Raw genomic sequence first — 12,954 nt, forward strand, 5'->3', positions numbered from 1 at the left:
AAAAAAAAAAAAAAAAAAAAAAAAAAAAAAAAGACGGTGTTTTGCTCTGTCATCAGGCTGGAGTGCAGGGGCGATTCTCCTGCCTCAGCATCCTGAGTAGCTGAGACTACAGGCACGCACCACCATGCCTGACTAATTTTTGTATTTTTAGTAGAATCAGGGTCTCACCATGTTGGCCAGGATGGTCTCCATCTCTTGACCTCATGATCCACCCACCTCAGCCTCCCAAAGTGCTGCGATTACAGGCACGAGCCACTGCGCCCGGCCGGCTTCATTTTCAACTGCAAAGTAAAGGTTGAAGATTGAATGGTGCTGCATTTCTTCAGCCCCTGCCCAGAACCCCGACTTTTTCTGCAGGGGATCAGCTGGGCACTTATTTATTGACAGGGTCTCACTGTCGCCCAGGCTAGCGAACAGTGGTGCTATCATAGCTCACTGCAGCCTTGAACTCCTGGGCTCAAGTGATCCTCCCACCTCAGCCTCCCAGGTGGCTGGGACCACAGGTGCACACCACTGAGCCTGGCTGTTTACATTATCTGCTCTCTCCAAAATGGGTTTGGGGCATGGATAGGCTGAGCGGGAAAGTCAGCACTCAGTCACTCAGCAGCTCCCAGTTCAGGGTCAATTCTGGGCAGTGACACTCCAAGACTGGGTTTTTTAGGGGCTCTAGCTGGAGTGTATTATCAGAGACTTGGCCATTCAACTGAGCTGTGCTGAGTATCTCACGTGCAGACAAAGCAGGGTCCTCCCGGCTGGCCTCTGGAGAGGGGCCCTCTTACCCTCTGGTGTTGGGTGCCTCATTAGCTTGGTGCAAAAGTCAGGGAAGTGGGGCAGACTGTTGTGTGATTACAGAGGCCTCGGCTGGTGGCTGGGCCGCAGTTTCTGGCCTTCCTGGAGCAACACTGTTCCATCACCACGGAGACTTTCTACCCAACGCTGTGGTGTTTTGAGGGGCGACTACAAAGCATCTTCCAAGTCTTCCTGCAGTCTCAGCCCCTAGTCTTTTATCAGAGGTAAGAAGGGACAGAACAGGGTGAACGTGAAACCCCAGGTATCTAGGAAAATCTATTTACCACTTTTAAAATGTAGGTAATCTGTCTCATCTACATCCCTGTGTTGAGGGTACAATGAGAGTGGATGTTATATGGAAGGGCTATATAATTGCATGGCCATCAGGTCATGATCTTTTATGTCCCCACCCCACATTGTCAAGTCTTACTGTTTTACATGAAAAACACCCTCAGAGGATGCTGATGGGAAGTTTAGAGACTCGTTTATGGGTGGGGCACAGGACAAAGCTTTTGAATTACATTGTTATCTTTGTGTGCCTCTTCTTCCAAAACCACAGTGACATCCTCCAAACACCAGATGGAGGAGGCCAGCTCCTGCTAGACTGGGCCAAGCAGCCTGACAGCAGCCAAGACCCTGATCCTACCACCCAGCCCATTGTGCTGCTGCTTCCTGGCATCACCGCCAGTAGCCAGGAGACATACATCTTGCACCTAGTCAACCAAGCTCTGAGGGATGGCTACCAGTAAGGATGGGTGCAGCCCCGGAGTGGGGTGGCATCTGAGAACGTGTACTAGGGAGAAGTCAATCTGGACACTGATAGATACGAAGAATGCTACACGAAGGGAATCTTTGGACAGGGATCTTTCTGAAGACTACTGAAAGGGGAGAGGGGCTAAGAAGGGTCTGGCTAAGATGTACCTGTGTGCCACAGGGCTGTCGTGTTTAACAACCCGGGCTGCCGTGGGGAGGAACTGCGGGTGAGTAGCAGCCTTCCTCATAGCAGCCCTTCACCCACTCCCTTTAGAGATCCTTGGCCCTGCGGCTCTACCTCCTACCTATCCTTCCTCAATTTCCCCTCCACCTTCTGACCACGGTCTCCCTCCCTACCTAATGATCCAATTTGCCCTCAGACCCACAGGGCTTTTTGTGCCAGCAATACTGAAGATCTACAGACAGTCGTGAACCACATAAAGCACCACTATCCCCGAGCTCCACTGCTAGCCGTGGGCATCTCTTTTGGAGGGTAAAGATTGCCTAGGCTTAACCCAGAGGCCCAGTCTTCCTTTCCTCCTCCATGTCCCCTCCCTCTGTCCCAGCTCACATTAATGCAAACCCTTCTTTCATGGTCCCTTGTCCAATTCTACAGGATACTGGTGCTGAATCACCTGGCACAGGCTGAGCAGGCTGCAGGGCTGGCGGCAGCACTGACTCTGTCTGCATGCTGGGATTCCTTTGAGACCACCCGCTCCCTGGAAACCCCACTCAACTCACTGCTCTTCAATCAGCCCCTCACTGCTGGGCTCTGCCAACTTGTGGAACGGTAGGGTCGTGGCAAGTGGGAGGAGGCAGTAGACAGAGTAGGATGGCAGCCACTCCAAGCTCTCCTAGTGCTCGGTCAGTTCTCTCTGGGCTTCTTTACACGAGATAGTAAGACAGGGCCTGGGGTGGGGGGTGGGGGGCCAGGTCCAGGTGTCAAGCCAAACTCTTATGTACTCTTGCAGAAACAGAAAGGTGATTGAAAAGTTGGTGGACATAGACTTTGTGCTACAGGTATAATCTTCAGCCATGCCCCTGGGCCCCCCCAAATAAGTCTTCCACTGTCTTCCCATTCTTTATTATCTTAGCCTATCCTACGTAACACCTGCAGGCCCACACAATCTGCCAGTTTGATGAGCGCTACACATCTGTGGCCTTTGGATATCAAGACTGTGTTACCTACTACAAAGCAGCAAGCCCTAGAACCAAAGTAGATGCCATCCAGATCCCTGTGCTCTGTCTCAATGCAGCAGATGACCCCTTCTCCCCCGTCGGTGGTGAGTACTCTGAATCAGGACACTTTGGCCCCAAGGAAAATGGGCCATGAGGGACGCGACAGACAGCCTGGGCTCCCAGTGAAGGCCGTTTCTGACCCCGACCCTCTCCTAGCCCTTCCCATACAGGCCGCCCAACAGTCCCCCTACGTTGCGCTGCTCATCACAGCCCGGGGTGGCCACATCGGCTTCCTGGAAGGGCTGCTCCCATGGCAGCACTGCTACATGAGCCGCCTCTTGCATCAGTATGCCAGAGCCATCTTCCAGCACCCAGAGGGGCTGCCTGACCTCTGGGCTCTCTCACCTTCTGAGGACAGAAATAGCTGACAAGAGTACCACTGGGGGGTCTCAGTTCACTCTTTCCTTGTTTATTAAATATCAACTTTTCCTGCCTAGTAGGCTGAGGTTCATTTTCCCTTTCCTCAAGGTTAGACTATCTAGGAACTTACTGCATCTTTAGGCCAGCTGGCTTAGTGCTACCCATCTGAACCCCCAGATTACTAACCAAGTCTTCCTTTTGCCCCTTCCTGCCCCAACAGCAAGTACCAGGCCAGTCCCTTCCCCAGCAAATGCCAGGGGCTTCATGTGAAGGGGAACTGGCCCTAAGGCTGTGAGGGGAGGAGGAGAAACTGTTTCTGCAGGAAGGGCAGCAGTGTCTCCAGGCTCTTGGGCATCTTCACGTTTCTAGAGAAAGGACAAGCTCAACTCTCGAGCCTCTAGTAGGCAGAAGGAAGGAGGCAGGGAATATGGCCTGGGCTTCAGACACCACTGTTCTGGATGGATCCACAGATGATGAAGGCAGAGTTCCTGGGGCCCAGAGTCAGGCAGGGCCATAACCAAGCCTTTTCACTAGAAGGGCAGGCAGTGCCCATTCATCTTATCAGAGGCAGCCTCAGCTGTGGACCTGAATGGAGTGAGCAAAGGGAGTCCAGACCTCCACTCTGCTCTAGAGATGGCAGTGTCCAGGCTCCTGATTCCCAGGACTCAGGGAAGCTAAAGGAAACCTGGAAAGGCACTCTGGAGCAGCAGGATGGTCACAACAATAAGCCCGACACACAGCAGGAGCAGGAGCCACACAGGAACACTCCCTGCAGGAGGGAAAGGGAGAGGTCAGCAGGCAAAGGGGCTTCCGAGCCTAAAAACCAGAACCCTTCAAAGGGGGAGTGGCACAAACAAGAGCCCAGCCCCCGGGGGGCATGTTTCTGGTCCAGTTAAAGGTGGGGTGGTGCCTGCCTGCCCCGCCCAATGACTCACGCCGTGAGGGCAACAGATGCAGCTGGCAACGACTGTCCACAGCCACAGAGAACAGGGCAGTTTCATGGGACCCAAGGAGCTCTGGACCACGACCCTTCTCAGGTAGAAAGGCCACATCCGTCACCACAATGCCATGGGCCTCCCTCACGTAGTAGAGGCACTGTGGGTAGAAGGAAAACGAGTGAGGAAAGGCCTAGCTGGGAACTCTTTCTGGAAAGCATGCTCCCCACCCCCAGGTTTTCCCTCTATAGAACGGGCCAGACTCCTTCCTGCACACTCAGGGTAGAGACAGGCCTATAATCCACCGACAGGGCCATGCCAACCTCCACCCATTACCTGGAGAGAGAAAGCTATGTAGATGGCAACAGAGCCAGTGACCGTGCCCAGGCCTAGGAAGGTGCCAGACTCACTGCAACAAACAATAAAGTGCTCGTTGTCCTGGAGGCTTGTGCAGCAACCCTCATACCCCAATCCCCGTCCGCGGGGACCCAGGCAGGCCTCCTTTCCAAGCTCCCTCAGGGACCCCCACCTAGCCAAGGCAGCAATATCTCACACCTGACATTGAGGCAGGAGATGACTTCATGGCCACAGGACTTGGTCCGAAGGGGCAAGAAGTTGGAGCCATCCCAGGCTGTGAGGTAGCAGGGAGGGGGCTGGCGCAGGCGCTTGTGGGGAATTTGTACTGTGAAGAGTCGCAGCCCAGCAGGCTGATCTGGAACCTGCCCAAACCTGGGGGCCGGATGAGGAGCTATTCAGCTCCTGGGGCCTGCCCAACCCTCTTCAGAGGTTTGTGCACCACCTGCACCCTGGTCAGACCTGAGGTAAAACTCAACAAGTTCCTCCCCAGCTCTCCCATCCCCAATCTTTTCCCTCTCCCCCACCACAGCTGGGCTATGCCTCTTTCAGCCACCCCGCAAAGTCTTCACACCTGCAGGCCTGATAACGGTAAGGTGTGCTGGAAAAGGTGGGTCCATTCTCTTGCCACTGCAGCTGTGTCACCAGCTGATTCTTCTGCCACACAGAGGCCTTAAGGTCCCGGCCCACAGTTACCAACTAGCCAGGAATAAAGATTCCAAGGATGAACAGTTAGGGGATCCACTCACTGGGTAAGCAGCATAAGCACCTCCTCTCTCCTTCTCCACCCTCCTCCCACCCCCACCCCTCACCTTGCCATCAGGCCCTAAAGCCAGGTCTTCAATCTCCCCTTCGTGGGCTTTGAACTCCAGAACCTTCTCCAGGCTGGGTACCTGTAGCCAAACCACCACCATGGTTAATTCAGGTGTCCAGCAAGTACACTGTGACTGATCTCCATGCCACCCCCTTCTAATGGCCCCTCAATGCAAGCTTCATTCACAAGTTTCCCAGATGCCACGTTAGCTTCTCACAATTTTGGTTTTGCTGTTACTGACATTCATCCTCCCTAACCCCGCAAACCCACACCTTCCAGACACGAACGTAGCCATCTGTCCCTCCAGTGGCAAGCAGGGTATTATCGTGGTTGAAGCACACAACTTTCTGCAGTGGATCGGAGCTGAAGTCTGTCTGCACTGCCTGCAAATTCTCTACCCTGAGTTCTAGCCCCTCGTGCTGGGTTTCCGCTCCACATTTCTTCTCTGCTGGGGCTGCTCCCTTCCTTTGTCGAGGCCCCTGCTCCTTGGAACCTGTAACACAAACACTTGGCCAGGTTCTAGGCTTCTACAGTAAGGAGTACTGGCCCCTCTCTCCATGGCAGGTGCCCATACAGCTTCTAGCTTGCTACCAAAACCCTACTTCCAGACCCACTTCTTTAGAGACACCAAGATAAGAGTGACCTTACTTGTTCAACCCTTTCCCCAAGCGGGTAGAGAGGGAGAGAGCTCCTTACCTGCCTTCTCTGCCTTGTTGCCTTTCTGTTGATGGGCCTGGAAGCGCAGGAGCTGACAATGGGCATCCTGCCCTGCAGCAAGGATGTCACCAGCCAGTGCCAAGTTCATGGTGGCCCGTGTCTCTGTGTCATGGGAGTGCAGCAAGGAGGCACTCAAGCGCCCATTAATCCGCTCTAGCTGCAGAAAGTGCTGTGGGAGGGGGACCCGGATGAGCAAGTTCAGGGGTGCCCAGAGAGCAAGTCTGATGTCTTCCCCCTTTACTTTCTGCACGTTATAGTTCACAAGGGTTTCTCGAGTCTTTTTTCTCTCATTTGGGCCTCACAAATCTATACGGTGAGCAGGACTGGGATTATTACCTCCATTTTACAGAACAGAGTGAAGCTCAGAAGAGGGAAGGAACTTAGCCTAAACCCAAATGCACCACTCTCGCCGCTGCTAGAGGGCAGGCAAGACCTCCCGGAAAAGGCTAGGATAAGAGCCCTGGAGCTGCTCCGAGGCGGAGCTGAAGCGTTCCTGCCGGCTCTGCAGCTGTGTGCAGCTTTCACTTTACCTTAAAAGCCTCTCCTCTGCCTGCTGAGTTCTCGACTGAAATTCGCGCCGGGGCGTCAGGCAAGCAGGTCTTCCCAACAGAAGTGGGCAGGGCCCGAAGCTGGAGTGTGGCCCGCCCCGCGACCCCCGGCCACCCTGGAATCGCCGCCAGCCCACAGCAAGACCCAGCCCCAGCGGCCCTGAGCTCTCACCACACCATTCTTTATGCCTGTCTTGGCGGCGCCTCCTCCGCCCGCAGCGATGAGCAGCCCAGTGCTGGGGTCAACCTGAAGCGCGTACAACGGGAACGGAGCCCGGTACAGCTCTGGCGCCCGGCGTCGGCCCATCCCGCCCGGCGCGCGTTCACTGCCCGCACCACGGTACCCAGGACATAACGGGCTGGGCCTTCGACTACTGCCCCGGCCGCTGGTGAACTCGGCCCCGTCGCTGCCGGGAGCACACCCGACCCCTCTCACACCGGGGAGTTCCCAAAACCCTGACCACCCGCAGGCAGCCGAGGTTCAGCTCCAGTGCGTCTAAGTCGCTCGCGCAGACGCGCACTGCGCACGCGCACCTGTCTCGCGGCTCCCTCCGCGCAGGCGCAGGAGCGCCGACACGAGTCAGCACTAGCCGGCGGGGCCGAGTTCCCCGGGGCGGGGCTTCGGTTCTCCATCCCTGGCGCGGAGGCACAGTTGCCCAGCACCGACTTCGCCATCTTTGTGCGGGGCGCCCCGGGGCGCGGAGGAGGTGGAGCCAGTGGAGGTTGATGAAGGTCAACCTTTAATAAAGAAATCCGACTCGCGCCTGTAATCCCAGCACTTTGGGAGGCCGAGGCGGGAGGATCACGAGGTCAGGAGTTCGAGACCAGCCTGACCAACATGGAGAAATCCCGTCTGTACCAAAACTACAGAGGGTGTGGTGGCGTGCGCCTGTGGTGGCGTTCGCCTGTAATCCCAGCTACTCGGGGACCTGAGGCAGGAGAATTACTTGAACCCGGGAGATAGAGGTTGCAGTGAGCTGAGATCACGCCATTGCCATTGCACTCCAGCCTGGGCAGCAAGCAACAAGAGTGAAACTCCGTCTCAAAAAAAAAAAAAATCCTCTGCCGGGCACGGTGGCTCATGCCTGTAATCCCCCTGTAATCCCAACACTTTCAGAAAGTCCGAGAGAGGAGGATGGCTTGAGCCCAGGATTTCCAGACCAGCCTGGACAACATGGGGAGACTCCATCTCTACAAAATATTTGAAAATTAGCCAAACGTCGTGGCACCTGTGGGCCCAGCTGCCCAGAAGGCTCAGGTAGGAGGATCACTTGAGACTGGGAGGTCGAGGCTGCAGTGAGCTCGACCACTATGCTCAACCACCACTGCACTCCAGCCCCTGGGTGACAGAGCTAAACCCTGTCTCACACACACATGAAATCCTCGAATTAGGACTGTTCCCACTTGGGGAGTGATACACCAACTCCTGGGAGCACAGGCCTTTGCAGCTTACCCCAGAGAGGAAGTGATTTGCCCGAGGGCACACACCAGAAACCACCGGAGTCTCTTGCTTCTTAATGGAGGCAGCATGAACTTAAAAATAAACCTGACTTCAAATGCTGAATCCACTGCTTCCTCGTATGGGGACGCCTCTGTCATCCTTAACTCCTATCCCCCACTTTTGGCAGGGGTAGTGTCCGCCATTCCCTTTCTCAAGGCTTCACACTCCTGGGCCGGTGGCTTGGTGGGTGGCCAGCTGCTTTGCTGGCCTCAGCAGGGGCAGTTCAGCTCCTGGGCAGGTATCTTCTGCGCCTGATACTCATCCTCCCTTGGATTTGTGATCTGATGAGGACTCTTGAGAGTGAGTACAAGGGATGTCCTTCCCTGAAAGGAGACACCTCTCCTGCATTCTGATTAACTAAGGTGCACCCAGAGGAGTGGTGCAGTGGCTTCATCTTTGGGGATGCTAATATCTGTCCCACAGAGTTGCATTAGATGTGTGAAGGGTGTGGCCAAGCTGTCTGCATATCTCAAGTCCCCAGGCCTTGTGGGTCTCTCGTCTTCCTTGGATACGTGGTACCTGCTCTTTCTGGCCTCTCTGTTTCCTTTGACACCATCCTCCAGGGTCTTTTTTCTTTTATTTTTTGAGACAGAGTCTCGCTCTGTTGCCCAGGCTGGAGTGCAGTGGCCTGATCTCAGCTCACTGCAACCTCCGCCTCCCAGGTTCAAGTGATTCTCCTGCCTCAGCCTCCTGAGTAGTTGGAACTACAGGCGCCTGCCACCACGCCCGGCTAATTTTTGTATTTTTAGTGGAGACAGAGTTTTACCATGTTGGCCAGGCTGGTCTCGTACTCCTGACCTTAAATGATATGCCCACCTTGGCCTCCCAAAGTGCTGGGATTACAGGCTTGAGCCACCACACCTGCCCTCTTTTTTTTTTTTTTTTTTTTGAGATAGGGTCTCTGTCACCCAGGCTGGAGTGCAATGGCATGATATAGCTCATTGTAGCCTTGAACTCCTGGACTCAAGTGATCCTTCCACTTCAGCCTCTTGAGTAGCTTGAGTAGCTGATAGTACAGGCACACCCCACCATACTCAGCTGATTTTTTTATATTTTTATTTTTGGAGAGACAGGATCTTGCTATGTTGCCCAGGCTGGTCTCAAACTCCTGGCTTCAAGCAATCCTCCTACCTCAGCCTCCCAGTGTGTTGGGATTATAGGCGTGAACCACCCCCTCACTGCCACCAAGGGTCTTGTTGGAGACTGGCACCCCTGTAGTTATAGCCACCTATTCTGTGGACTCAGCAGGACACAAACACAAGTTTCACAGGGTCAAATTTTATTAGCTACACAGAGGGCTGAATGGGGTCTTGGTGCCCTTGGTCCTCTTCAGCCTGGAGACAGCAGACTCCACAAGGGGCTCCCAGGGTTCAGAGCAGGAGAACACACCTGACCTCCTGCCAGCCAGCCCTTCAGGGTGTCTCGGGGACTCCCCGAGATTTGGGGCCTGGTTGGGAGAGTGGGGTTTAGAGGGAGTGTTCCAGGGGGCCTCCGTGGCTCTGGAACTAGACTGATGACTTTTGGAGAATGAGCTCCAGAGAAACTGGCCTCTTTGGGGCAGGGCACGGCCTGGGCTTCGGGGAGGTAGTGGCCTGTTTTGGTGCCCGAGGTGGAGGCCGGGAGAAACATCGTGGAGAGTTTGGTGATTGAAGGCCTGCAGACCTGAAGCTCCTGGTCTGGGAGGGTGTGCCTGGGGCTGGGTCGGCCCGGGCCTGAGCTGCTGCAGGCTGAAATGCTGGCGATGGATGCCCACAGGCCTGAGGAGCCTTGCCCTGAGGCCCTACTTCCTTCCGCCTTTTTTCTGGCAGCAGATGCAAGGCCCTGGCCTGGCCCTGGGGCAGGCGGAGGCCGAAGCCGATGCCTATCTGGAGTGGCCCAGATTCCTGGCCTTCCACACAGGGCAGTAGTTGGGGGAAGGCAAGCAGCCGGGGTCCAGTCCTGTACTTGGGGAGGGGGCAGGAGGGGCTGCGGGGCCGGAGACACACCAGGCATATAGGATACTCCACGACTGGCGCCTGGCCGGTTCTGCCTAGCCACAGGTGCTGCAAAAGCAGGAGCCGCAGGTCGTGTGCGATGCGGCGGTGCCCCAGCTGGACCACCAGGGCCTGGGCCAGGGCCCCTGGGTCCCTGAACTGTGCAGGATCCTTCTCGCTTGGCACGCATCTCCCCACTACCCCAGGGGACCCGGATCCGGTGTCCCTGTACTGATGCCAGCGCCATGTCTGCCTGTTAGAGTGAAGCCTTTGAGAAGGTGGACGTGGGCCTGGAGAAGTGAGCGTGGAGCTATGTAGGTCCTCGGGGTGGGAAGGAGACTGGCAAGGTGAGTGGGGAAGGGAGGAGTTCTGGGGCTGGGAGGAAGAGAAGGAAGTGGTCAGAGGAGGAGAGGGGTAGAGCCAGTGGTTGGAGGGAGAGGATGCATGTGGATTGGGGAGAGAGAGGTAGTTCTGGTGAAAGAAAGTGGGGGAACTTGGGAGAGAGGGAGAATAGGGATGTGGCGCAAAGTCAGAATTTGAGTCACAAGAGCCAAATTGGAAGCCAGGAGAGGGGGATGCTGGTGGAGGGGAGGAAGGACGATGGGACTGAGTGGAAAAGAACAGTGAGTGAGAGGGAGGGAGGGACTGATGGGCAGAGAGAGGCTGTAGGTTGTGAGGAGAGGAGTCTACAAGTTGTGAGAAGCCCCAAGGGGGGCGCCCGGGGAGCACTGAGGTCTGTGGCAGAACCTGGTCCTTGTTTTGAGGCAACATCGCCTTGAATCCAGAAGGAACTGGGGCAACAAGACTAGGTATGAGAGAACTGGCAGAGTCAGGACCAGTATCTCTGAGGTCAGCTGTGCCTGAGAAATCAAGGCCACCTTCTGTGCGCAGAGCTTGGCTCCAGCCTGGTGTGGGTACAGGTGCTGGTGGCAGGCCAAGGGGACACCCAGACCTCCAGCACCAGGCTCTCTGGGTGTTCAGGCATGAGCATGAACCTAAGCTTGGCTTCTCACTTCTTTGCAGTCAGCCATTGATGAGGGATGTGTACGGATGGAGAATCAAAGCTGCCTCTTGAAAGCAGAAGGGCAGCAGCGATTATCTGGGCGGGGCAGAGAGGAAGACAAAACCCATAGGACCTGGAGAGAAAAGACAGAACCCAAGACACTGGGAGAATTGGTCCATTTCTGGCTCTGCGTCATGTCCCTAGTTCCAAGCTGAACTCACCAAGACTTTAAATCCATGTCACCTTTGGGATCAAAAGAGCTGGCAAAATGCTCCAGGGACGGTGAGAAGTGTGGAGGAGAGGAATAAGGAGGAAGGGAGGGTAGGATGGATTGGAGGAGGGGTTTGGGGGCTAGGGGCTGAGATACGAACAGGAATTAAGGGTGTTCTGGTGCCGGGAGCTCTTACCAATGAGAATTCCTGTGGGCTGTGTTTCACAGGCACTTCAGCATCTAGAGGACCTGGGAGAGAGGAGCAGAGTGACCAAATGGTGGATACACGTTTCTCTGTCCCCAGCATCTAACACTAAACACACTGTTTCTGTCTGAGCAGTGAGTTTTGCCGTCAGTCCTCCTTCAGTCATTTGGAGGCCTGTGGTACAGGTTTTTATTCTGCTAATCCTGACTCGGGGGTTCTGCAAGCATCCTAGTGTCCTGCCACTCTGGTTCCTCTGACCCCTTGTTGCCCCTAGTGCTGATGTCCTCTAGCTCACCCTGGCCTAGACAGAGAAGGCTCATTACACCCAGCAGCAGAAGGAATGGGGCCAGCTGGTAAAAGCCTCTGGGAGACTGGGACTTCGTCTAAAGGGTGGCGCTAGGGTTGCTGCCCCCAATGGGAGCTGGGGTCCCCATTCCCTGAGTTCAGTTCTCCCTGGCAGCATGTGGGTATGTCACAAAAGTCAGGTGCTGACATCATAGAATCTCCTCCCTGAGGCTCTGGGACCTTCTTCCAGAGATCATCCAAAGGCTGGCCCTTGATAACACTGTGAAGCAGGCAGAATTCTTCAGTGCACTCAGTTTCTCCTTCAAGACCCAGCCCCCACCTCTACTCTTGGCCTATGCACTTTATAGCTCTAACCAGCTCCTTCATCCATTGCTCTCCCCACTCACACAGCCTGTCTGGGCTGAGCTCATGCACCACACCTTTCTCCCCCTTGGGATATACCTATTATATGTTTTGATAACTATTTTCTTAACTGCTTTATTGGGATATAATTCACATACCACACAATCTACCCATTTAAAGTGTACCATTCGATGTCTTCTAGTATATTCACAGGGTAGTAGAACCATCTCCACAATCTAGTTGTAGAACATTTTTGTCCCCCCAAAAATAAGTCCTGTACCCATTAGCAGTTGGTCCCCACTCTTCCACCAGCCTCTGGAAACTACCAATCTACTCTGTTTCTATAGGTTTTCATATTCTAGACATTTCATATAAGTGTAATTATACAATATATGGTCTTTTGTTGACTTCTTTTAACATGTTTGCAAGGTTCATTCATGTTGTAGCATGTATCATTGCTTTATTCCTTTTTATTGCCAGATAATATTCCTTTGTATGGATATGCCATATTTTGTCTATCCATTAATTAATTGATGGACATTTTGGTTCTTTCTACTTTTTTTTTTTTTTTTTGAGATGAATTCTCACTCTTGCTCAAGCTGGAGTGAAGTGGCGCAATCTTGGCTCACTGCAACCTCCACTTCCTGGGTTCAAGCAATTCTCCTGCCTCAGTCTCCCGAGTAGCTGGGACTACAGGTGCAGGCCACCATGTCCAGCTAATTTTTGTATTTTTAGTAGAGATAGGGTTTTGTCATGTTAGCCAGGCTGGTCTTAAACTCTCAACCTCAGGTGATCCGCCCACCTCGGCTTCCCAAAGTGCTGGGATTACAGGTGTGAGCCACTGCGCCTGGCATGGTTCTTTCTACTTTTTAGCAATTATTATTATTATTATTATTATTATTTT

The 12,954-nt window shown here is 54.2% G+C and overlaps 3 protein-coding genes across 3 annotated transcripts in view; 1 reads left to right on the forward strand and 2 right to left on the reverse strand.

Annotated features, from left to right (window-relative positions):
* ABHD1 (abhydrolase domain containing 1) overlaps positions 1–3,217 on the forward strand; it is a 6,082-nt gene extending 2,865 nt beyond the window's left edge. The window contains exons 2-9 of the mRNA XM_017876917.1: positions 853–1,013; positions 1,349–1,534; positions 1,724–1,769; positions 1,923–2,035; positions 2,159–2,332; positions 2,514–2,562; positions 2,660–2,825; positions 2,938–3,217. Of these exons, the coding sequence (XP_017732406.1) occupies positions 853–1,013; positions 1,349–1,534; positions 1,724–1,769; positions 1,923–2,035; positions 2,159–2,332; positions 2,514–2,562; positions 2,660–2,825; positions 2,938–3,149 (1,107 nt within the window). The 3' untranslated portion in view covers positions 3,150–3,217. The remainder of the gene's footprint in view (positions 1–852; positions 1,014–1,348; positions 1,535–1,723; positions 1,770–1,922; positions 2,036–2,158; positions 2,333–2,513; positions 2,563–2,659; positions 2,826–2,937) is intronic.
* Positions 3,165–7,065, reverse strand: PREB (prolactin regulatory element binding). Its single transcript, XM_017876916.1, has 9 exons — positions 6,682–7,065; positions 5,941–6,130; positions 5,517–5,737; positions 5,243–5,323; positions 5,005–5,129; positions 4,632–4,805; positions 4,413–4,485; positions 4,077–4,236; positions 3,165–3,910 (listed from the first exon to the last, which is right to left on the reverse strand). The coding sequence occupies exons 1-9, from the start codon at positions 6,814–6,816 to the stop codon at positions 3,816–3,818; spliced, it is 1,254 nt and encodes a 417-aa protein (XP_017732405.1). The 5' UTR covers positions 6,817–7,065; the 3' UTR covers positions 3,165–3,815.
* A 2,198-nt stretch (positions 7,066–9,263) lies between these two features.
* PRR30 (proline rich 30) lies at positions 9,264–11,851 on the reverse strand. The gene is made up of 3 exons (XM_017877051.1): positions 11,698–11,851; positions 11,394–11,446; positions 9,264–11,119 (listed from the first exon to the last, which is right to left on the reverse strand). Exon 3 carries the CDS (start codon positions 10,752–10,754, stop codon positions 9,516–9,518), a length of 1,239 nt encoding a protein of 412 aa, XP_017732540.1. The 5' UTR covers positions 10,755–11,119; positions 11,394–11,446; positions 11,698–11,851; the 3' UTR covers positions 9,264–9,515.
* Positions 11,852–12,954: the final 1,103 nt, after the last annotated feature.

This window comes from Rhinopithecus bieti, unplaced genomic scaffold, assembly GCF_001698545.2.
Source record: "Rhinopithecus bieti isolate Rb0 unplaced genomic scaffold, ASM169854v2 scaffold_7681, whole genome shotgun sequence".
NCBI classification, from domain to species: domain Eukaryota; kingdom Metazoa; phylum Chordata; class Mammalia; order Primates; family Cercopithecidae; genus Rhinopithecus; species Rhinopithecus bieti.